This window comes from Manduca sexta, chromosome 6, assembly GCF_014839805.1.
Source record: "Manduca sexta isolate Smith_Timp_Sample1 chromosome 6, JHU_Msex_v1.0, whole genome shotgun sequence".
NCBI classification, from domain to species: Eukaryota; Metazoa; Arthropoda; class Insecta; order Lepidoptera; family Sphingidae; genus Manduca; species Manduca sexta.
The window spans coordinates 9,400,033-9,424,481 of record NC_051120.1 but is presented as its reverse complement, the minus strand read 5'-3'; the positions used below and the strand labels follow the sequence as shown (position 1 = coordinate 9,424,481).

At 34.1% G+C, this 24,449-nt stretch overlaps 2 protein-coding genes across 3 annotated transcripts in view; one reads left to right on the top strand and one right to left on the bottom strand.

Moving 5' to 3' along the window:
- LOC115440485 (atrial natriuretic peptide receptor 1) overlaps window positions 1-24,449 on the top strand; it is a 362,779-nt gene that overhangs the window by 245,249 nt on the left and 93,081 nt on the right. The window lies entirely within an intron of this gene.
- On the bottom strand, window positions 895-15,474 carry LOC119193767 (transient receptor potential protein-like). The gene is made up of 6 exons (XM_037447450.1): window positions 15,314-15,474; window positions 10,897-11,041; window positions 4,326-4,421; window positions 2,775-2,917; window positions 1,501-1,702; window positions 895-1,157 (listed from the first exon to the last, which is right to left on the bottom strand). The coding sequence occupies exons 1-6, from the start codon at window positions 15,469-15,471 to the stop codon at window positions 927-929; spliced, it is 975 nt and encodes a 324-aa protein (XP_037303347.1). The 5' UTR covers window positions 15,472-15,474; the 3' UTR covers window positions 895-926.

The window sequence follows — 24,449 nt, the reverse complement described above, 5'->3', positions numbered from 1 at the left end:
GAAACTGTAAATAAACCATTAATCCTGTGTTTACATTTGATTTATATCGAAGTGCGATAAACGACCGTGGCGAAATTATGTTATTATGTAATCATACTGGTTTATTGAAAATTCAGATCGCGAAAGCAAAGTGTTACAAAAATTTAGATTTCTGTAAAATAATATACCTAGAATATCTCCTTTCCAATAACAAGAAACGGTACAAGGCACTATTAAATAAAAATATAGACCATTTTTTTTAATGTAACAAAAAAAAAAAGACAGTTTAAAAAAAAAACTTAGTTTAAATTTGATAAAACAATACTTATCGTCGCTTATAACGTGGTGTAGGTTGACACGCATTATTCTTATATTAATATATGTTAACTCTCTACGGAGTCAGAAGTCAGTAGAGCAAAGTTAAAGTCGTAAATAAACATCAAGTCTCTGTGAGGATTGTACGTTACCATTTGCAGAACAAGGAGTGATGGTCCGATGTGAAGTTATCACAGGAGCAAACCATTATCTTGAGCTTAGTATTGATGTGTTTAAATATCTTGGATGGTGAATGTTAGTGCAGTATTTGACATTTTTAAATATACCTTCGATTTTAAACAGAGTTTTTATAATATGTCCAATAATGTAAATTTAAAGTCAATTAGATAAGGTTGTACTCTGAATTAAGAAATTATTGAAATTTTTACGAACATTTTTTCATTTTGTTAATTTTTTAATATTCATCATAAAACGTAGTCTTCGAATTATAAGGTGTTCAAAAGCCATATGCAGTTCTGAGTTTAGAAATTAGAAAAATTAAGTTCACAATTAGAATTGTTTCATTGACCACGTTCGTCTTTTTACAAAACTACCTGCATGAAATAAATCATTATAAATTATTATTTTTGGTGTTCTGTTTCGTAAATTACCATCGCTCATTTATTTCGACATTATATTATAAATCGTTCTTGTCTACATTTTTTGAGTAATTGTCTGATACGTGTTACCATTTTTTGCTTGTACTTGATGGCTAGTTTGAGTCGGCCCAGGGTTTGCCTCTCCCCTGGCTCCCAGCAGTCCACGTCCCAAGGGTTATAGTTGAGCATTATTTCTAGTTCTTTCGATGTTCTTGTGTGGTCTAGTAGTGATGTCGCGAACTCCTGACATTGCTGTCTTAATGCCTGGAGACAAGAGGATTTATGTTTTGTATTGTTACAAGAATATTAGCTTTATATTTATTTATGTGGTTAAAAAGAATTTAGTCATTTATCTTTGTAATAGTGTTCGTTGTTAAGGTTTCTTAGTGTAGTTCGTGAAGATATTAGTCACAATATAAATTTACTCGATCAGCTGTTAGTCAAAACCCGCCATCTTGCCTCTTAATAAGGTTTAAACTAGGAAACCGATAATGTTTTTGACATCTATTTAAGCAATTCTTAATTACCTCTTAACGCTAAAACAAGTCTAAGATTATTTGTCGCTAATTGTTTCTATCAAATCTTATGAATTCTTTTAATTTCTTACCTTATACTCGACTCTAAACTCAGTTTCCATCCGGCTTAGACGGCCCAGTTCCCAAGACAGCTGGAAGGCAGTCAGGAGGGGGTCGGCAGAGGAAAGAGCGATAAGGGAGGGAGATGAGAGAGCTCGGTACGCATTGATGCGGGCTTGTGAGTGACGGAGAGAGTCCTCTTGGGAGGACTTAACGCACTCGTCGCATCCGCATCTGGAGTGACAAAAAGAGGTATCTAAAGAAATGTAAAATAATTAAAGCGTCACTTAAACACTAAAATTGTTGCAGAAATGCTTCTCGGTACCATTATAATAGTATGCAAAAATCTCGGTACCATTATAATTTGAAAATCGATGAGTTGGTAAAGCATCTGAATTAAGTTTTAATTACATAGTAGGTTAAAATACACTTCTCGGCAACAATTGTACAGCGTCTGCGCAACGTCTTAATGTTGGAAAAGTTATTAACGATGTTATTGAAGTGTTAACTATAAATAACAATAAAAATAATGAGAACAAAGTGGACATTGTTAAAAAGAATCTTGTAGTGAAGTTTTAAGTAACGCTTGACTCGTAAGAATTAAAAGGTTGCGACAAAGTTTTATGTAAGTGCTTTTAATAAAGAACATAAATAAAATTGAAAGAACAATGCAGTTTATACTGTGAAACTTTTACCTCCAGTAAATTATTTAGTGAAGAGAATATATAGATTTTGCGATATACATTTTGGATTTTAGTTACATGTAATAAAAAATTGAAAGGCATTTAAGATCTGTTCGGTTTTAAAGCTTATCTGTCTTTTATAAAAATAAGAGGATTTTTCTGAGTGTATAAATTCAGGGGAATAAAACTATTATCTATAACGTTGACGGATATTATTTTATATATCATTAGATAAAAAAAATGCCTTAACTTAGGTATGTTGAAAAATGTTTATAATATTACCAAATTTTAGGTCAATTTACGAAAATCTATTTCAATTTCAATGTCTATTACTACCGCCAAGCAGCAGTGTGAAGTCACTGTTATGTTCCGGTTTGAAGGACATTGTAGCCAGTGTAACTACAGGACATAATAAATAATACTTAACATTTCATGTCTCAGGATGGCGAGCGCAGTGGAATACGAAATAATAATTTGTAATTCAAGGTGTTGGATGGTGTTTCTACTGTTTATGGGCGGTGGTATCGCTAACCATCAGGAGAACGACAAGCTCGTCTCATTATTCAAAATAATAAAAACAAATCAATGGTCATGAAGCAGGGTATCAAAAAGTCTGTACCTACTTGACGTCGTGTGGCACCGGCAGCGTGGCTCCTCTGTCGAGGAGGATCTTCAGGATCTCGTAGTGGTTCCTGTGGGCTGCTAGGATGAGCGGAGTGATGTCTGGAGTGAAGGTAGCGCCTGCAGGATCGACCGACTCCCAACTCTTTGAAAAATTATTATGCAATTACAAATAAATCGTAGGAAAAAATTATTGAAATATAATTTTATGGTTTAAGCTAAATCAAGGTTAATCACGAGTGTTTCAATTGAAAAATATAGTTTATTATCGATACGTTACCATTGACATTATAGTATAGATATATATATATATATATATATAACTAAGCCTGTAAAAAATTGGAAACATATGTATGTTAAGGCGGTGCCCACCGCAAAACGATTCGGTTACTGTTTTTTAAGAAGTTATATATTCGAATTTATAATATATATAAAAAAATAATTAAACATCATATTGACTATGTTGTCATTACTTTGCTTTTTTTATAATGTGGATATTGTTAAATAATTTTATAGTGAAAATGCCACTAAAATTGTTTATTTTATGCACCTCCTCCTAAAGTACATAATATCATATTAAGTTGCAACCAATACTATTAGATAGACAATTTAATAACGAACATTTCGGTAGTTTAAAATAATTAATACTATAATTGAATTTTCTCAGCAGTTACATGTAAATCTGCATATTTCTGTTCGTAATTTGTGCGCTATAAATGTATTGAATGAATACTCAAGGCCGTTTGCTCAGAGAAGGGCCTAAATACCATACACTTTTAGATAACCAGAAAACTCATGTCCAAAATATAAGTACGTAGTATTTTTCAGAACTCTGTGGTATGTGACAATAATATTAATCTCTAAATATGCCGAAATTACAAAATACGAGATACAATCATTAATTAAGTTGCCAGATAAGGCACACATAATTTTATTACTCCAAATCCATTATTCATAAAACTTATTCTTTTTGTTCTGTCTCTTGTAAGTCGTTTTACTACATAACAAATCAATGTCCGTATTAATATTGTATGTTATGTAATTAATAATGTTCCACATACCTCACCGAGAAAATTATCATTTATTATGTCTCATAGTTAAGAAACAATAGGTTATGTAATTAATATATGATGCCCTAGTGAACAGATCGTTTTGTAATGATATTATAATGCCTCATGCGCAATTAGATGTGACCATAAACCAAATGTGGAACATTTTGATTTCTTATGTTTACGCGAATGTTCTTTTTAATCGTTTAATCATTACTGAGGATCGTGACTCGTTCTGCGTTTCGAAATCTGTTTCCAGTTGCAATGTGAGACGTCGAAATAAAACTAGACTATCCGGATTTAAATCGCGGTTTTTGTATTTTAATTTTCTTCCGACGTTTCGAAGACTTTGCAGCCTCCATGGTCACGGGGTAGACTGACGTGTCGGTCGCCTCAGAAGTCAAATGTTAGAAACATACATTTGGTAAAGAGTTGCGATTGTTAATAGATAGATCTTCAATAGTTATGGCGTATGTGGGTATTTTGCATACAATAAAGACTTACGTATGGTTCACCAGGAACATGATTATCTTCTTCCCACTGCAGAAGTAGTTCCACAGCTTCTACGTATTCTTCTTTGATTGCATGGAGAAGTGCATCCTGTTAACAAGCAATTAATTTTTTTAATAAATCAGTAAGAAATTAAGCAATTTATTTTTTTAATAAATCAGGAATTTTTTAATAAATACTAAATTTAAGATTTAGTATATTGTATGAGCATTATGCGCATTGTAAGAATCTGGCTGGTGGTAGGATATATTTTATATCCGCCCAGATAGCGACCACCATACATAAGGTGATAAAATTCACGATAGTAGTCCACGTAAATGTGTCGCGTTCTGGGATCAGCCTGTGTATCTGGTTCATACAGACCGGCATAATTGTATGGACTGCCGAAGGGTAATCATCTCTCGTCAGTCAACATTCTATTGGACTCCACTCGACTTACCATTAGGTGCAGTGAATTGACTTTGCCATGCACGTATATAAAAAATAATGTTTTTTTTTTTCTGAAATTCGAGCGAGGCATTAATACATCGCAAAAGCATGATTTCACGATTTCAATCAACCAACTGAAATCCGATAGATTTCATATATCTCAATAACTAAAACTAGTTACGTGGGTTGGCTTCCCACGCGGAGATGTTAGGTTACCCGCAAAGATAGTATAACTAGCTTACGAGCCCGAACTAGCCAAGTTAGAAGGCGGTGAGTTAAATTCTATTACTTTTCCTTTGACTGCCGTTTTGAGTTATTAGCCGGAGCATATCGATTTCTTCATAACCAAAAATATAATTACGTTTTTACTACCGTAAAGAGATTTTTGAGTAGCCAAATTAAGGTCAAGTATATTTTTATAAATTCGTACATATTATACACTCGATGTTGCTTCCAGCTTTGTCTGTGTAGCAAGTATTTTCAGGGACAAACTCTGTTTGAAACACTGTTATGTGACTGAGCACTAGCATCAAATGGTTTTGTTACAACAATAAAATTAACAACATATCTTTCACTTCCTTTGAAAGTTTCGTTAAGTCAGGATTATTCCTATTCCGTCTACGGAAGCATATCCGTCTATTTGCAATTAAGGGTGCTTTAATCGAAGAATAGCGTTTATAACCTTATGGGTAAGAGACAAAAAATCCCTATTTACCTATATGGCTAACAAAACTGTCCTTCGACTAGAACACCTGTAATGGCAAAAAAACGGATTTGCCCCCATGTCTACGGGGGAATATAATAGGGTGCCCTGACTTTATAGTCGATTAAATGATAATGACTGCCTCGGTGGCGTAGTTGTATTGCATGTCCGGTACAATAGCGCTCTGAGGTCCTGGGTTCGAATCCCGGGTCGGGCAAAGTGATATTTGGGTTTTTCTGCTCAGTATCAGCCCGGAGTCTGGAATTTGTGCCTGATATGGCGATAGGCTCGCCCCTATCACATCATGGGACGGAACATACTTGGCGAAAAGTGGGTGCCCTAGTTGCGCCTCTGCATACCCCTTCGGGGATAAATGCGTGATGTTATGTTTATGTATGTAAATGATAATAATCTTGTAATCTAGTGCTGATAAAAATAGAATCTTTCCTATAATCTTTATATTTCCACTTCCTCTTTCGTATTATGGTCAAACAATGTTTTCGATCCAATTTTCATTTCCATTAAGACGATGCATTCAAGAATAATGTAAGACTATTTTTAGAGCTGATCTTTTCGATTAACTAAGCTTTCGAGGAAGAAAATATTTTCTTAAGCATTTAAAGTAGTTTATGTACATTATAATAATAGGTTGCTCGTAGGCGATATCAGATTAAGCAGGTACAGTTAGCCACAAAAGTAATTGATCAAATTTAAAATTTCAAATCGCCTTTAATCTTTATTGTCGTTCCAATAATCGGATTCTCTTTACTGAAAAAAGCTTTAAAGAGTTTACTTTATTTTAGATAAAGGAAAAAATATATTTCGATTGAAGTTAATGTTCAGAAACGTTTCGAATTTGTTCAGCTAGATTTGTGGCTGATTGACCTTATGTAAGATATTAAAATGCCAATTAAAGAGAAACTCTGGCTTCGATGGTCGCCAAAATTTTACCAGACTATTTTCCTTGTTGATCACCGATTAATACCCTTATGAGGTCTAATCTCATAAAGTATTATGACAGGTTTATCAACGAGTTGCCTATTTAGTTAGATACCAATATTTGGTGTCATATATCCAGTTATTTTTGCCCATTATGTAGAGAGAAATGAAAACAAACTGATATTTCCAATCTCTAATGCTGTTCATATAATGTTTAACATTTTACAAGTTCAAATAAATTATTTCATTTCATATATTCAGTTTTCGGAACCTTAATCAAATCCGACATGCCAAATGTCCTGTAGACACGAACGAACAAATAAATTCAAACGCAGACGTTCGAACTTTGTCTTTTATCGGAATAACGTATGATTAATATTTATTATGAAAATACAAGTCCGTTGAGTAATACCATTTGCCGACAGACGTTTCGAACCGGTCTAGCAAACAAGTGAAATATTATAGATCTTCGAGTTATTTGTAGGTCATTTTTAACGTAGTGTCTAGTACGGATCATCTGAATTATCATGGATATTTACTTTTCAGAATTTTATTTGATCTATACGAATTGCACGTGCCATTGAGCCTTGGGTTTTTGGAGCATAAGTTTTAACTGCGGTTTTTTTTGACTAAGTTGAAACTTTTGAAGATTCAAAATCGTTTGTAGTTTTATCAAACCTTGATAAAGAAGTTCTTCTAGATGATTAATTGGTTCCATAAATAATTATTAAATTCATATTTCATTAACTTCATCATCAGCCGCAGGATGTCCACTGTTGAACATGGGTCTTCCCCAAATATTTTCAAATCTTATGAATAAAAATAATGTCTTATATTTCTAGAATCATTCCTCAGAAATATCAAATCTGTTAAAACTCGGCCGTAGTCATTAAGATCGTTCTGTTTACGGTAGTGGTATCTCTCGTATGACGTGCGAATGATTTAAACGTGCCAATATGCGGTTTTTGCAGTTCTGTCTGCGGATCCAATAAAAACACATTGATATCTGAGTCTGTTGAAATATTGATTCGTGTACGTTACTACTCCAATTTTTAGTTTCTTATGTTGAATATTTTTGTTCGATGTATGATGTACTTTTTTATCTTTTGCGTCTCCTTTTAATATAACTTTATGTATTAGAATGTTGGATATGTCATTAATATTTTCAATTCGCCAGATATGGCGAAAGTCTCGCTCCCTACCAAATTATGCGACGGAACACACACGGCGAAAGCAGGTGCATCAGTTGAACATTCGCCTACCCCTTTGGGGAAAAAACAGGGTGTGTATGTATTTAAATAGCTATATGCATGAATGCTTGTGGAATCAGGAATGTACATGTTTATTCCACAAGATTATGAATTTCCTGAAACTAGCCGGAATATCTTAAGCATCAACCCGGTAATGGTGGGTGTTAAACTCATAAAATAAATAACGTATGAGTTAGCGCTGCTGTTGGCAGTTACTTCTAAATATTCATATACCGTAAGTTGTTTACGTGTGAAATTTTAAAGTAAACATGATAGCGCAGAGAGCTCGTCATGTTGGTGACTGCGGGAAATGACTTTAGAATTTCGTCATGTTGGTGATTACGGGAAATGTCTTTAGAATTTGGTCATGTTGGTGATTGCGGGATATGTCTCTTGAATTTACTGGGACAGCCATAAAAGTAGGTGAACAAATTAAAAATAACAAAGCTTTTAAGCGTTTTGTTCTTATCAATAACCGTTTTTTTACTAATATAAAATTGAAAAGGTTAACTTTATTTAAGATAAAACAAAGTATTTTGCGGTTGGAAGTAAAGGAGTTTTAAAGTTTTAAATTTTTAAGTTTCTTTTATGGCTGTCTGTACATATTGATAGTATTCTTTGTTATATAGAAGACTTCTAATATGGTAAGCTGAGCTAAGTCAGCAATAACGAAAGATGTGCTGAATTGAACTGTTCATGAATCCCTTTACCAGCTTTTGCGAATACGATGAATTATAAAAATGGTATTGTTAGAAAACTAATTCGATTTTAATTAAAATAAAAAGAAATATCAAATAAAAAATATTTCACTAACCAACCGTACGACTGCCAATAACTCTGCCAATAACCAACTGAATCGGTCTGTCAAAGGTTCAGTGTTTATATAGCAAAAAATGTTACAGATACCCTCACTAAAATATTTTACGCTATCAGTATATTATAGTATTTTGACAGCCTGTCTCCATTACAATTTCGTTATAGTTTTTGTTAAAATGAAAATAATTACATATTTTTGCACCCAAAAATACAGAAATATATTGTTTTATAAATAAATGTTTTATTTTATTAACTCTGAGATGAAACTTAAACAAAATATAAAGAATTAATTAGTAGTTTTTACGGGTGCTACAGATTTAATACGCGATGAAGCGACTTAGCGATTAATCCTATAAAAATATATTGCACCAAATAAAGTTGCGAGCTCCTCGCTTTGTATACCTAGATGACAGAACATGCTATGTTTTAGCTGTGAAATAAAATTACATCTAGCTTCCTGAGCTAAACATAGTAACTAGATTATAGCCGCCAGTATAAAACTCTCCTCTGTGGTCAGGTATTACAGCTATGCTGGCAAATATAATCTTGTCAAAGTGATCTACGAAAATTGTTACTTAAAAATATTCTTGGTTGATAAAATTTTGAATAGTAGTTTTTTTTATTGTTTTGTATGATGACACGAGCTGGCCGTTCGCCTGATGGTAAGCGATACGACTTCCCTAAACAGTAAAAACACCATTCAACACCTTGAATTATAAGTATTGTTTGGTATTACACTGCCGTCGCCATTATCAGACATGAGTTGTTAAGTCTTATTATGTCCATTAGTTACATTGGCTACAATGTCCTTTAACACGGACTCAACAGTGACTACACACTGCTGTTTGGCGTCAGATATAGACATTGCGGTAATACCTACCCAGGCGGACTTTCCCTACCACCTACCATTTCCCTATAACCTAGACCTACCACCAGTAAAATATAAATATAGATCGGCTTCAGTCTATCGATGAGGGTCTCTCTGGGTAGGTACTATAATGTCTATTCCTGCAAATCAGGTCTTTTTAACGGAGCTCAGCAAAATAGCTTCACTGCAACTGATGTACGAAGTGAAATCCAAAGAAAAAACCGATCGGCAAAAGATATAGGCATTCCTAGACGTCGGGACAGTCATGCCGGCCTGTAGACTTGTACTTTTGTGTTCTAGTTTGAAGGGCCAATCTCCTTCCAATAAATAGTGTATGTTAACCAGGCACGACAAAGTGACCAAATTGGACTTGAATGTAAGCAGAGATACGCCAGTCGACATAATTATGACGGCCTGTTTGAAACGGATACACATTAACTGATTCCGGAACGCGACACATTTATGTTTATTGAGCATTATGAGACAACATATTGGGTGACGTATATTTATTAACACGATGATGCCATCAGAGAGATGTATGCAAATCTTTTTTATTTGCAAATGAATTTGTTAATTTAACATGTACTCTCTTGTTCGTTTCAATTATTCATGGACACATTAAACAAAGCGAATTCCCAACAATTCTTAAAACAAATAAGCAAGAAATCACTTTTCAACCACGAGGTCGAGAAAAAACGGCATATTTTTGTAACAGATTCGAAAGAATAGATACTGAGACTCCCTCGGGAAATCACTGCCGTTATAGTTTGCATGATCACATCTGCCATATATTTTCATAACGGCTTACAGACGATGTCAATACAATGAAATAATGTTTCGAAGAATCTTGTTCTATGGCTGGGTGTTAGTATTATAATGCTTATTTACTATACATTATCATAATCAATACCATCAAATAATGTTTCGAAAAAAAAAAATATATGTTAAAATATTTTTGATACAAAAGACGAGATGAGCAATGACCTAGTCATTCATTTGAAAGTAAGCGTCAAAGTGGCTATAAAAATTGGTAACCTTACTTCTAACTTTGAATTATAAAAGACAGCATGGCGATGTAGTTTTCCTCATGCCCAGCTCTTAAATAATATGTCTCTTAAGACTGTAGCTCCATTGGTTTCAAAACCAGAATATAGCAGTTCTCGAACATTTCGGTCTGGTCTCAGAAATAGAGGTAGCAAGTCGGATTTTCACATATGAGACCTTATTACAGTGGATTAACCGCGTCAAAAGGTTATTTTATAGTTAAAAGGTCAGTTTATATGTCGTTTTAATTTTATCACGAGTCCAGTAAAAGAGTACGTTGGCTTATATGTGTCAGAATTCACGGATAATGAGTTTAACCTAGGTTTAAGTTTCCATATTAGAAAATCGTAACGATGTTTCATTTTACTCTGTTTTGTGTCTTAATTAAATAAACTAAAATATTCGTAAATCTTGGTGCGTGTGATGTAATTTTAAAGTTACGTCCATTGTTCTTTAATGATCCAATTAATGCAGCTGCACTTTCGCGGGGTCTAAAATACTAAAACATCGTGGTACCTTGACTTTAATCCCAGAACCGAGGAGTAGTTTGATGAGCTCTATATTCTCGTTCTCTATAGCGGCTATGAGGGCAGATCTGTTGAGAGGGTCCACGCAGTTAATGTCCAAGACGTCGGACCTTCCAGCGAATTGTTCTATTAACCTGCGAAAGTAAATAATAAGGATTAGTGTTGATTTATGCACCGCAAAGTAATTACACCAAACCTGCGACTTTATTCTCTATGACAGTGTAAACTTGTAACGGTTTCACGTTGTCTTTGTGAAATTTGCGTGAAATGTTACTGGTGGTATGTCTATCATATGTGAGAGTCCGCCTGGGTATGTACCTCTGCAATGTCTATTTCTGCCGTCAAGCAGCAGTGTGTAGTTACTGTTGTGTTCCGGTTTGAAGGACATGGTAGCCAGTGTAACTACTGGACATAATAATACTAACATCTCATGTGTCAGGATGGCGAGCGCAGTGGAATATCAAACAATACTTTATAATTCAAGGTGTTGGATGATGTTCCTACTGTGTATGATCGGTCGTATCGCTTGCTATCAGGCGAATGGCAAGCTCGTCATTCAAAGAAATAAAAAAAATAAATCTGTATGCCAATTTCTATTGTTTTAAACGCAACGTGGTGCGGTATATAAAATAACGTGTGGCATTGAAAATAAGATCTCTGGTGGTAAAGTTATCTGGCACCTGTTAATTTTTCTGTACAGAATATCCCGTTTTTACACCAGCTGCCGTAACTTTTGTTAGCCAGGATTGGCAAATGCCCGCATTTTCTGGCATCGAACGATGAAGCTCGGCGAGTTTTGGGAACATTTCAATGTGTCTAGCTCTCAGTGAAATCAATTAAATACAAAAGACGGTGTTAAAATTGTTTATTGTTTACTACCTTCTATAAGAACTCATCAGTGTACTAGAGTTTAAGTAAAATACTGCCTAAAACAGATATTATGACTCTTTGACGATTGCCAGCATTGTCTTGACCGTATTGGGTAAGCACCCACACTAACAAAATCTCTTACGTTTCGCGGGTCATTATAAAATGGTCGATATGCATTTTCACTTTAATTATTTTCTAAACTAAAAATGGTTTTTATTCCCGAAAGTGAAAGTGATTGACATTTGACATTGAACGTTATTTAGGTCAATTATGACAGTACAAGCGGCCATTTCTATTTGTCCTTAGGGAAATGTTTAGTTAAACTACATGGAATTTATTTTTCTGACGAAGTTTAAAGTATTTAAATAAACTTCAGACTCCCAAATGATTTATTATGTATAATATTTTTTGGGAATAATCTGCGTCATCTGAAATATGAATTTAGGAATACCATTGTATATGTAATGAAACAAAATGTAAAAACGAAAACGTATTTATCCTTGAAGAGTTAGGCAGAGGCACTTACTTAATAACCATTTTTCGCTGACCTTGTATCAATAGGTTATATTAGCTTATATTGGTTGCACAAAGCCCCATATTGCTAAGTGACACAAATTCCAAATCCGGAAAATTCAGATGTGTGTTTTCTAATAAAATGATGCTTCACTCATGGTTGTGGTGATGGTGTTTTTACTACTTATGGATGGTCGTATCGCTTACCATCCGGCGAACTGCAAGCTCGTCTCATCATTCAGAACAATAAAAAAAAACTTACTGAACGCAACACTCATAGTTTTCAGTCCAAGCCGCTAGATAAATACGGTGATTTGTTTTTAAATAAACTCTGAAATAATTATCAAATGAATTTTAATTAAAGAATGCCTGTACAGCGTTGGTTGTATTGTATTTTGGTTTAATTATTACTATTTCATTAAATACATTAATGTGGGCGCAGTGCGCCCTCGAGATTGTAACTAACTATGTTTAATTATACTAGCCTGTGCTAGCAGTTTTAACTGCTTGATGTTTCTTTTTGAATATTTAATTTAATTTCTCCATACAAACTTGGAACTTCCATTTTGTCTTTTTTTGTGTGATAATAATAACAATTTCAACAGCACTGGAATTAACGATTTCTTTCCTTGCTATTTTATAAAATCAGAATTTATTATTCATAGATTTTTGTTTAATTAAAAGTATAGTAATTTAATTATTACGTCACTTCACGGCGCCCGCTGCACTAGCCTCCAGGTCTGTAACGTAGACCAAATAAGAATGAACAACACATAGGTCTACATTTTTAGTAGGTGACCAAAACCGGCTCTCAACTTAATTATTTTAAAAATAAATCTAATAAATTGCATAGGAAAGTTTGGCTATTTAAATAAACTTGCATAAACATTATATATTATTAGCAGTTTGGCCATGGCATTATCCAGGTGTGATATGTATAAATATTGGAAAGGAATCTGAAATACATTTCAAATACACGAAAATGTATCATATGTGCGGCAGAAATGTGGGCTGCGGCCTCGTTTCTGAACCACGGTCAGAAGTTTAAAGATAATGTTTAACGTATTATAATACTAGCTTTTGCGGCCCCGCCCTAGTGCAAAAAAAAAGCGGCATAAAACTCCCTATATTTTCCCGGGATAAAATGTAGCCTATAGCAGTTGGGAGTAATGTAGCTTCCTGTTAGTGGAAAAAAAACAATATTGGATTTGTAGTTTCTGAGATTAGTGCATACAAACAAATCAACTCTTCAGCTTTTACTAGTATAGATGTATCTTATGAAGCTTGGAAATATGTGAACCAATTTGTCTCTATTTTTCGATAAATAATGTTTTTACGTGGAAATTGTATTGTTGCCTTAAGACATTGCTACATTAACAAGCGTTTTAGTTTTTCAAGATGTGATCGTAATATTATTTTGTTGATTTTTTTCATATTTGCCTCATAATGGATCATGTCGAATTCTTTAATTTCTACATCTGTAGATGCCTGAAGATGTTCAGGCGGACTTTTCGATTATTATAGGTAGTATAGTTAGATATGTAATATCTGTTCTGGCTGATCAATGAAAACTTTTATGCAGAAACTACATAAAATAGAGAATGGCTCTTCACAAGCACTGTTGTGTAGTGCTATTAAATTGTTCCATGTAAATAAATCGTTAACGGTCTCAAACAATGATGTCACTGTAATCAAACCAGCTGTTTCCCTGTTCGCAGGTGAGGAATACTTTTAGAACAATTTTTATCACGTTTTGTTTTAATTCCACTCTGAATTTTGATCGTAATATTTGATCGGCAAACGAGCGGATAAACTAGTTATGCTTTGTTTTGATTCCACTTTTGATTTTGTTCATAATATTTTATCGGCAAACAAACGGGTAACCTAATTATAGTTAGTAGTTATTTATTATAGTCCGGTATATTTTATATTCATAAAAATAATGATTAAATAACAAAAACTCCGACAAAACTGCATTTTGGTATACCAAAGTAGAAAATTTCAGTTTTTTCTCGAAAAAGGTAGGTTTGGGCAAAAACATAGCCAAAACAAAAAATGCAGATCATGATTATCTACAAACATGGTCGTTATATTTTTATTTCTAAGAATAATTATTCCTAAGATATCGCCGTTCTAAATCTTGAATATTAATTTTCTAAGACCAACACAGACATTTTACATTTTTTTCTAAAAGACAATGATGATTGAAGCGTGGAGCGATCAGGAATTGTTTAGTCTCATAAAGACGGATCAGAATGGAAGATTTCTCAACCAATAATCACCTGACTTAAAATTATAACAGTATTACTTAACTTCCTAAAACATCAATGAATAAAAATAAAATCAATTCTAAAATAAAAGAAACTCCAAAAGTGCTTATAAAATGAAAAGTAGACATTGAATAATTTGTACTAAATACAGTCGATTACTGTGAATCACTACAAAAGCGTAATCCTATTTATTAATTTGGCTCGCGGTTCGAGTGTCTCGTGGTCTAATTCTCTAAAAGTCCATTGCGTCGTTTGCTGACATGGAATGGCCTTGGGTGTCCTTGGGTTGGTTCCAATGTACTTTTACGTTGATATACAACGAAGCCCTGTTTATATGGTTTACTTGTTTGGTCTAAGTGATTTGGAGTACGTAAAATAACTTATTAGTTTTATTAATTTAGTTTTAGTAATTGCCTGCTGAGGGCGACGTTATGGTATCTATTAAGGATTATCAAGAGTAGATGACGTATAAAGACTGTGCTTATACGAGACTTATGATAATATTCCGGGATAACGTCATTCAGAGAGTATTATATAGCTAAGCGTTTATTCTTAGGCTTATAATGGCTTAATAGCATCTACCATGTGGATTTTTTCTTAATGAGGATGATTACGATCTGGTTAATGATGATGATGACGGACCTCATCAATTAAAGTAATATGCCTGTCAAAGATTTTTATAAACCGACACGGCGATAGTTTTGTAAACGGATTAATATTTAGCAATAACTGATTATTTATTATAGTTCCTACCTCTTTACTGTAACATAGTCTCCTCTATCAGCATGTAGGAGGTAAGTCTTCTCTTCCCTTGTCAGAGGTCTCTCGAACACGTGACGGAGATCATGCTGGCTGTTCCGCAGGGCCTCCTGCGAGCTGCCTAGCAACTCCTCTCTGGAGCCGCGGTTCATACTGGTCTGGAACAAGAGGGTTGTTTGGTAAGTTCACAAACAGTGAATTACGTCTTTGACCATTTTCAGAGGTAGGCAGTTCTCACATCCACATTTCGCTGGCTATGTTAATAATTATACTATCCCATATGCTATACTGCTCACTGCTGAGCACGGGCCGTTTTTATTGATGAGAGGGTTATTAATGACTATGTAAGGGGGTGCTTATTTATCAGCCACAATTTAAGACTCCGTGCTCATATTGAGCAGAAAAATCTGAGACCTCAGCACGGCAGCGGGATTGCAATACAACTACGACACTAAAGCAATTGGTAAGTTTGTGTTCCACATAGGATCCCGTGGAAGGATTACTAGATAAACATAGTGTATTATTGCGCGATTATGTAAACAAATGCTAAAATTGTGCAGAATCTGGCACTTATCAAAACGTTTTGGTGATAAAGTACTCGTAAATGCACATACCTTGATATCGAACGTATACATTGGGAAAATCCTACCACTGACTTATGTTTAGAACATTGCCTCAGTGCTTTATAGGTCAGTACTGGAATGGCGTCTGCGAAGGTCGCTTTTACATTGATTGTTTATGTAGTCTAGATTTTGTCGTTACTCTGTTTGATTAAGATAAAAAGAGCGGGCAAAGAGAACTAGAAACCGCATCTATGTTGCTCACATGTAACACCTTATTTTGCTTTTATCAAAGCAGCGTTGAATTTAGTAAGGCATCCTCTTCACTTGGCCATTTAAGTGAGTACCCACTACCTATCATTTATTTAATTGCCCGTCATCAGGAATCTGGTAGTGTTATGTCAAAATTCGGATTAGCAGCCCGTTTTGAGTTCTATTTCGACGTCTACAATGTCTATTAGTGGTGATAATCAATGACTATCATGTCGCTTGCTTATGATATAATGTGATAGATATAAGCTTGGTAGAATGTGGTTGAACTACTATCTCCACTGCCTAACCATTTGTTGCTAAAGGCGAGATGTTATGTTACATATTATCTGTATAAATATTTTCCTCCGAGTTGACACTACCGTCAGTATGTTCCGGTTTGAACTATACTGTAGTAAATGTAATTACTAAGCATGCATCAGGGTGACTAGCGTGGAGAAAACCATTTAGAATATTGTATAGATTTTTGACGTAAATGTGTTGATGCTGTTTGATATGAGCAGGGTTTTACTAACAGGCAAACTACTAGTGTACCTCGTCATCCAGTAGTAAAGAATACTCACAAAAAGGACAGTAATATCATTTTTAGTTTTGCCATTGTAGCAATACTAGCTAATGCAATACAATCGTATCTGTATAATTCAACTTTATAGTAACAATGACCATCGCACTACGCTCGTAAACGCATAACGTATCGTCAAAACCGAAATAAACACGTACAAAATGATTCTTTTCGAATAAACATTTTAAATTCAAATACCGTAGTATTTGCAGTATAATGTTGTAATTCTGTTAGCAGGAACACTTACCTTCAAGTATTGTTTGATTTAACTGAAATAAATCCATTTCGCAATTGTTTATGCGATGTTTTGATCGAGTATTCTATGAATTCACTTAAAAAGGTAAGAACGTTGTTGTCAATTATAATTTAGTAGGTTTTGCTCGGTGCTTTTTTCGTGTGAGTTTTCCATCGCTATATATTTGCCCGGAATAAAAGTAGCCTATGTCCTTCCCAGGTTTTCAAACTAACTCCATAATAAATTTCATTGTAATTCGTTCAGTAGTTTTAGAGTTTATCGCGTTCAGACACACTGACGCGGCAGGGACTTTGTTTTATACTATCACTACATAGTATAAAACAAAGGCGCTTTCTCTGTCCCTATGTTCCTTTGTATGCTTAAATCTTTAAAACTACGCAACGGATTTAGATGCGGTTTTTTTTAATAGATAGAGTGATTCAAGAGGAAGGTTTATATTATGTATAATAACATCCATTAAATAGTGGAGAAATACTGTTATTTTGTTATGTTATACACGTTCTAAGCCAGAGCGGGCCGCTATGTTTTTATATACAACGTTCACAGTTCTTCTGTAGTGTATTTAGTATCAGCATTGCACCCGTGCGAAGCCGGGGCGGGTCGCTAGTGTAAGGATAAAACAAAGTCCCCGCAAAAATTATGGATTTTGTACGCGTTTCATTTTGTGTGCAAGACCTCGTCTCAATTGACCTCCATAATATTGTATTGATGCTAAATCATTTCTCATGCATGTAACCTATTTGATCAGAAATTTAAGCCACTATTATTATCTATTACTCTTATTATCTTAAGGTTTGAATTTTGAAAACGGTATTAATAATATCTAGTAATATAGTAAAGGCTAAATTATTTTCCATGCCGCTATTTTATTTTATTTAATATATTAAACTATTCTTCAATAAAATCAACGATTTCTGTGTTCTCACATTTCTTTGACGAGCGAATCAGTAAATTAATTGTTGAGGACATATTTTAATATAAATTTATGTACAGAAGGAAATGAGAGAAGACTACATTTCTTTTCTTCGTTTCCATATTATAACTACGATTTATATTGTACAACTAGGTCTCAGCAACTCGAAGCACTCGAGTTTCGGTTACTAGCATTGACCATTATACGTTGACCTCCTTTGTTATGTCGTATAGTGTAACAGGCGATCAAGCTGTCTCCAATTGTACACAACCGATTTAATCAAACTTTAGATGTTTACGCCAACCCCAAACAAACATAACGTTACTAAAATAAATAGGGTTAGATCCCGAAATAATAATTGATATAAAAATAACTTGAGTAAATATGAGTGAGTTTGAAATTTGAATGAAATATTATATTTATATAGATTTTGGAAATGAATATTTTTCATATTATTGAAAGACCTATTTCTTTTTATACTATTACCTATAGGTATTTAGAGTCTGTAACTATTTATTGCATGAATTTTCAGCATCGAAGCAGTAATTTCAAAGATTATGGCGTTCAAACAATTAAAACCTGTCAATTTCTACACTTATATTATTATTAGCATTTACTCGCGGTTTCGCCCGCGTGACGGAGTTTTCTGTGATAAAACGTCCCGCTATATTTCCCGGCATAGTAATAAGCCTACAACCTTCCCAGGGTCTTAAACTATCTCCATACCAAATTTCATAAAAATCCGTTCAGTAGATTTTGAGAAAATCGATAACATTAAGATCGATGATTGATCGATGAACAAATACCTCTTTCTGTGATGAAAGATTTCAGAAAGAGGTATTTGTTTTGTAATATATATAGATTATCGTCATATATTTTAATCAAGCATGACAAGTGACTGCACTACATCTGATGATAAGCCTGATGCCCTCTAGATAGCTTGATAGAGAATGGCAACAGATGGTTATAGTATGCCATAATACTTAATAGCATAAATTAGTACTGGAAAATGTTATCCGATATTCTATTATGGAATTAACTCTTACTTTTCCCCGAATGACGATCTTAATATACCTTAATTAAGTAGCTTGCTGCAGGAACTATTTAATATCAAGGACATACCTTGTTACAATTCATAAACTGTGAGTCATCAGAATAAACTTGATAAATCTAGTAAATTATAAATCTTAATACAGTCACGAAAATATAGTTCTTTAATTTAAATCATGTCTCACAAATTAAACTGTAGTTTGATACATATCTAATTTTTTCGTGGTTCATCACAGCACTTTTTGGAAGAACTGAAGGCAGCCTTGTTGTTTCAGTCAGAAAGTCAAGGGGGACGAATATCGTAATGATTTGCAAATAATACGTACGTAGGCATCGACTATGCCTTTATATATCGAAGGACATATTTAAGGGTTTGACGTAGACTTCGGATGTAACTTCACAAGGTGGTGTTTGGATATCTGTTTAGGTAAAGGTGTGGTACCTGTCCACATTTGATTAGTTATTGTTTTTATTGTTTTGAATGACGAGACGAGCTTGCTGTTCGCCTGATGGTAAGCGATACAACCATCCATAAACAGTAGAAACACCACCCAACACCTTGAATCACAAAGTATTGCTTGGTATTCCACTGCACGCGCCATCCTGAGCCCTGAGATGTTAAGTATTATTATGTCCAGTAGTTACACTGGCTACAATGTCCTTCAAACCGGAACACAACAGTGACTACACGCTGCTGTTTGGCGGTAGAAATAGACATTGCGGTAGTACCTACCCAGGCGGACTCTCACATAAGCGAGACCTACCAGTAAAAATTGTTGGTAATCAGTGTATTTGACATGACCTAGTATGCATAACATTGTAGCTTTTAGAAATGCTAACACATTTGAATTAATTGTTGATGCCCATAGTATTAATATTTGATTATTCAAATTAAAAAATGTATATAATAAATTAGTATAGTAGTCTCTGATAACATTGTTTAAAAAATAAATTAAAGAGGCTAAGTTTGTCGTCTAACATAGACATAATTTGATTCACAAGTAGTTGACAACAGCCAAGTTTCTTTTTGGACATACGCTCAGTGGCGTAGCTAGGCGTGGACGAAGTAAGATAAATTTATTGGGCAGATCTTGGGATCGAAAGAAAAGGGGCCTCTCTGATGCGACTTCGCCCATGTCTATATCAGTCCACGCTACGCCATTGCATAAATAAGTTCCCTTCTACTCATCCAATATTGTTTTGAATACCTATAAAATATATAATTATAATATATGTCAGATAGTGACCAGCATAGTAATCAAAATTGTTTTCATAGACAATTGCGTCGAACAAATTAACTTTTTCCACCTAATATCTACGAAATATGGATATTTGACTTATCATTTCCACACATGCACATTCGGACAAATGGAAACACTACAATGCCGATGTTAATTGAAATAGAGGCTCCATCAGTGGCGAGTCGACCGTGCTAACAGAATACGGGATTATATTTTTCATTTTGGATTAAAGCTGTTTGACAATGATGCTTCTTGCTTTTAACGTTGAGATACGTTTGTTAGCCTGGCAGGACTGGCTTATTCAAACACACCGGTCTTGCGGGTGGGTGCTTTAGGCACTGCGAGCCCTTAAGTGGCCATGCTGAGGGGGACTCTCTAGAGGGTCATGACCTTGGCTCAGAACGGCCACTGAGAGAGGATGAGACATCAGCGATTATGGGTAACGCGAGAGGTGCGCAAGCGACCTAACAGTCTACCTAGTTTTCATCGGCACGCGGGCCGGCATTATCAGAAGGGTCGGGGGGACGGGGAACGCGGCGAGGACGAAGCTGCGGTCGGGTGGATTGTTTGAAGATGCTTCTTGCGTTGAGCTGTTATTAGAGATTTTTTGAGCGGTGTGAAGTTAATTTCCAGTGGTGTTTGCTATTGTTAGAGACGAAATATATGAAAGGATAATTAATCTAAGGCCGGCATAGTTGTGTCGACTGGTAAAGGATAATCATTTCTCGTCATTGGACACTATCTGAACCCCACTTCGCTTACAATCAGGTGCAGGGTCATTATCCTTTGCCCCGTATAAAAACAAATCGTGTGAAAGTAATTGCGTTGTATTATAGAAAAATTTAATACCATAAAAATAATATAATATTTTCTTCATAGGTATTTATCATATAATCTTTACTATTAATGAATGTCTTACGAACTACTGAGCAACAATTCATCATATTTCTCATAAGATCAAATTTTCCTGCTTAGTAAATTTAGTTTTTAAGTCGTGTACAAGGAGATTAAATTTTCCATTTGTTTTTAAAATCATACTATTATCGTTTAATAAGTAATGTCAGTAGATTTATTACACAGGAAATATCCAATATTCCTGAAGTAGGCTTTTGATAGTGCTACATATTAATTTTAGATTTAGATGTCTTGTACTTTATTATATGAGTTACTTGGAATTTCCTTTCTTTTGAAGTCAAAACCGTAATTCTACTTTTATTTTTACAAGGTTAAAATCTTTTTATAAAAAAAAGTAATCAAATGAAAATGAATGATAAATATGTATTTTTAATAAACACAGGACAGCTACAACAGAAAGAGCTTAGGATGGGTTTTTGTAATACTTAAGTCTTTAATTTTTCGCTCAAAATAATTTTCTTATTTAGATTAATTTTATATTAGATATTTAAGCGCCACGCAGACGCTGTGGTCAGACCTTCGAGCAGCACCTAAAGATGTCATGGCGAGAATAAAAGTCTCTACGTGAAGTGTCCAGCTCCTTCGTATACTAGCAGCTGTAATCCGATGTCTTATCCTAGATGAATGGCTATAGCATTGTCGGTTTACGTGATTTCAATTTTATTATTCAAGATGTTTGATTATAGTATTATTTTATTAAGTAAGTCTAAGTACCGAGGTCACGCTTACGGACACTAGCTAGCGTATAAGTATTATGACTTTTAATGTCATAGGAATAAGGTTGCAATGTGGTGTGTGCATATTTTAATTCTGAGTGTTGTTGATATTATAAGTAAGAGGAGCTTTGTGCTAGTCTCCTCATTCCTTTTTTCAAACATATTTTCAGAAAAGTCAGTCCGCAGACGTTTCAAACAATGAATTATTAGTATCGTTGTGTAATGCGAATGCTAGAAATACGCGCGTAAATTACTCGTTGACGAAGAAACAGTAAAATGAACAAAGCTTCGTCCATCATAGCGTTTTATTGTAAACAATTTTAGATTTTGTTCGCCATATCCCGAAATATCGGTGGAGAGTTGTAATTTTATGTGTTTAAGCAGTTTTATGGTAAAATATTGTGAATACAATTGCTTGTTTTTAGAGGCCCTTTTTATTGCTATAAAACTACTTTATTAATGTAACTAGTTTCTATACAAGGTCTCATAATTAAACGATTTTTTCGGGTATACAATGTAGTCTAAATTATTAATCGGAAACTAATTTATTTGCCAATCAAATTGGGTTCAAGAGTTTAGAAAAGCATAGACAATGAAAGTAAGTTAGTTGTAAGAACAATATATAATTATATAAATGCGAAAGTCCTTGGAGAAGTTTAGTTGTTTGTTAGAAATAAATGTCATAACGGCTGAAAATATTTACATGAAATTTGACTCATAGGATCCTGGATATCCTGGATCAATACATAGGCTCCTTTTAACCCAGAAAGTACAGAATGGACTGTTATTCGGACGGAACCACAAGCAACCCTTAATTTTTCATTTTAAAGAACATTCTCCGGATTCTGTACGGTTGTGTGGCCACAGCTTTATGTAGTATATCCGTAGAAATCGTTAATCTTTTTAGAGAAAATCACTGTTCTATGGAAACGGCAAATGAGTCATACGTCCTCAATACCATAGGAATCTGCTTTTGTTTCCAGTGTGGTTTGAGTTATGTGAAAGAAAAAAAAATATATATTATTGAACACCAGTATAACGTGCACATAGTAACTTATCAAAACAAAGAAAAACAACACTAGAAATATTAATTATACCTATTGTATGTATTTATATGTGCGTGCAGTAGCTGTGGTTCTGCGTACCTTCGGGGATAAAGTGTGTGTACGCGTATGGTTTTAGTTGTCGGGTTTGTAATCGTAAGCTATCATAATAACATCGTAATATCAAAATAGGTTCAGCATTTGAAGAATGTATGATGCCATAAGCGTTACAAAACAGCGAAATAAGAAGCGATCAGTTTCAAGTACAAATGAAATATTTTTATGTTCCCAGATTATATTGCTTTTTGTTCAGATAAACATGGATTTATTTATATCGCTGTCAGTATGTTTATATTTTTACATTGATGGGCCGACGGTTTGTAATTCATAGTAATATTCATAAGTATAGTATTGCCCTCGACTTCGTCTATGTATATTCGGTAAAAGAGCTCGCAGGACTAGTGCATTTGGACTTTAAAAATGGTGCACGGAAGATGCTCACTAATTCTCCAACAGGAAAATGTTAGCAAATACGTATATTTTTTGTTTATATAATGATATGCCTTCACTTATGTTGTATAATGTGTAGTGGACTATAAAGTGGTAAATCAACTATTTCAAAATCTTTTATTTATAAGGAATTCTTACGTTTACGCCAATGAAAGACATTGAAATAAAACTATACTGTATATAATAATACGAAACTATTTGTAGCTTTCGTACTCCGCCCTGTGACCACGAAGACTTCTGCAATTTCTTGCTATTTTAAATCTCTTAAGATAATGGTTTTATGTGAATTGAAAATCCAATATATTACAAGTACTATGTATAAAATGAAACAGCTCTACCATAATAAACTAGTTTTAAGAAACAAAAGAGTAGAAGTAGCAGTTCTGTTTACGAGACTGCCGGAGAAAAAATCTTTAACGATTATACAATCGTAATGGCAAACAATCGCAACGTTAAATCATTCGTACAGTCCGTGTATCGTACAAGAACATTAAAACACGGAATACGGATATTCAGCGTTTCCTAAAGAACATTCTCGAATTATTTGTTCATACAATTCCCAAGCGTCTGTTTCATAAATTACAAATATGAATAAATAATTTTCTAAGAAATTTTGGTAATATATTACTGGCAAAGTTAAGCCCGAATTGAAAAACATAATTTTAGACGTACATTCTACTTTTTGTATGGAGGCGTTACGTCAGATTTAATGTGGTCATTTTTTTTTATTAAATTTAAGCATACGGCATTAATAGACTTCCAATCATTTTTAGATTATAATTATTTTCGTACCTTTGACGTTTTTGGGGGTAAAAGTTCCGCTGTATACTTAGTCTGGCCATAAATACTGTTACACTTAATTATAAAAAAATATTACATTTGAATTTCGAATCTGTCATTTTTATACGATTGTTCATTGTGTTTTCTCATTTGGCGCCAATACATTGTAAAATATTTTGCGATATTAAAATGGTGTGGGGTGATAAAGAGAACCGAATCGCTGTGATAGCATTACACAAAGTAGGTATGGAGCCAAATGCAATTTTTAAAACTCTCCATACACTTGGTATTAGTAAAATGTTTGTGTACCGGGC

Coding starts and splice junctions, on each gene's coding strand:
- LOC119193767 (XM_037447450.1), bottom strand. CDS start 15,471: ATGAACCGCGGCTCCAGAGAGGAGTTGCTAGGCAGCTCGCAGGAGGCC. Junction 4,422..10,896: donor GTTCTGGGATTAAAGTCAAG/GTACCACGATGT, acceptor GCTTGTTAACAG/GATGCACTTCTCCATGCAAT. Junction 1,158..1,500: donor AGTTTAGAGTCGAGTATAAG/GTAAGAAATTAA, acceptor TCTTGTCTCCAG/GCATTAAGACAGCAATGTCA.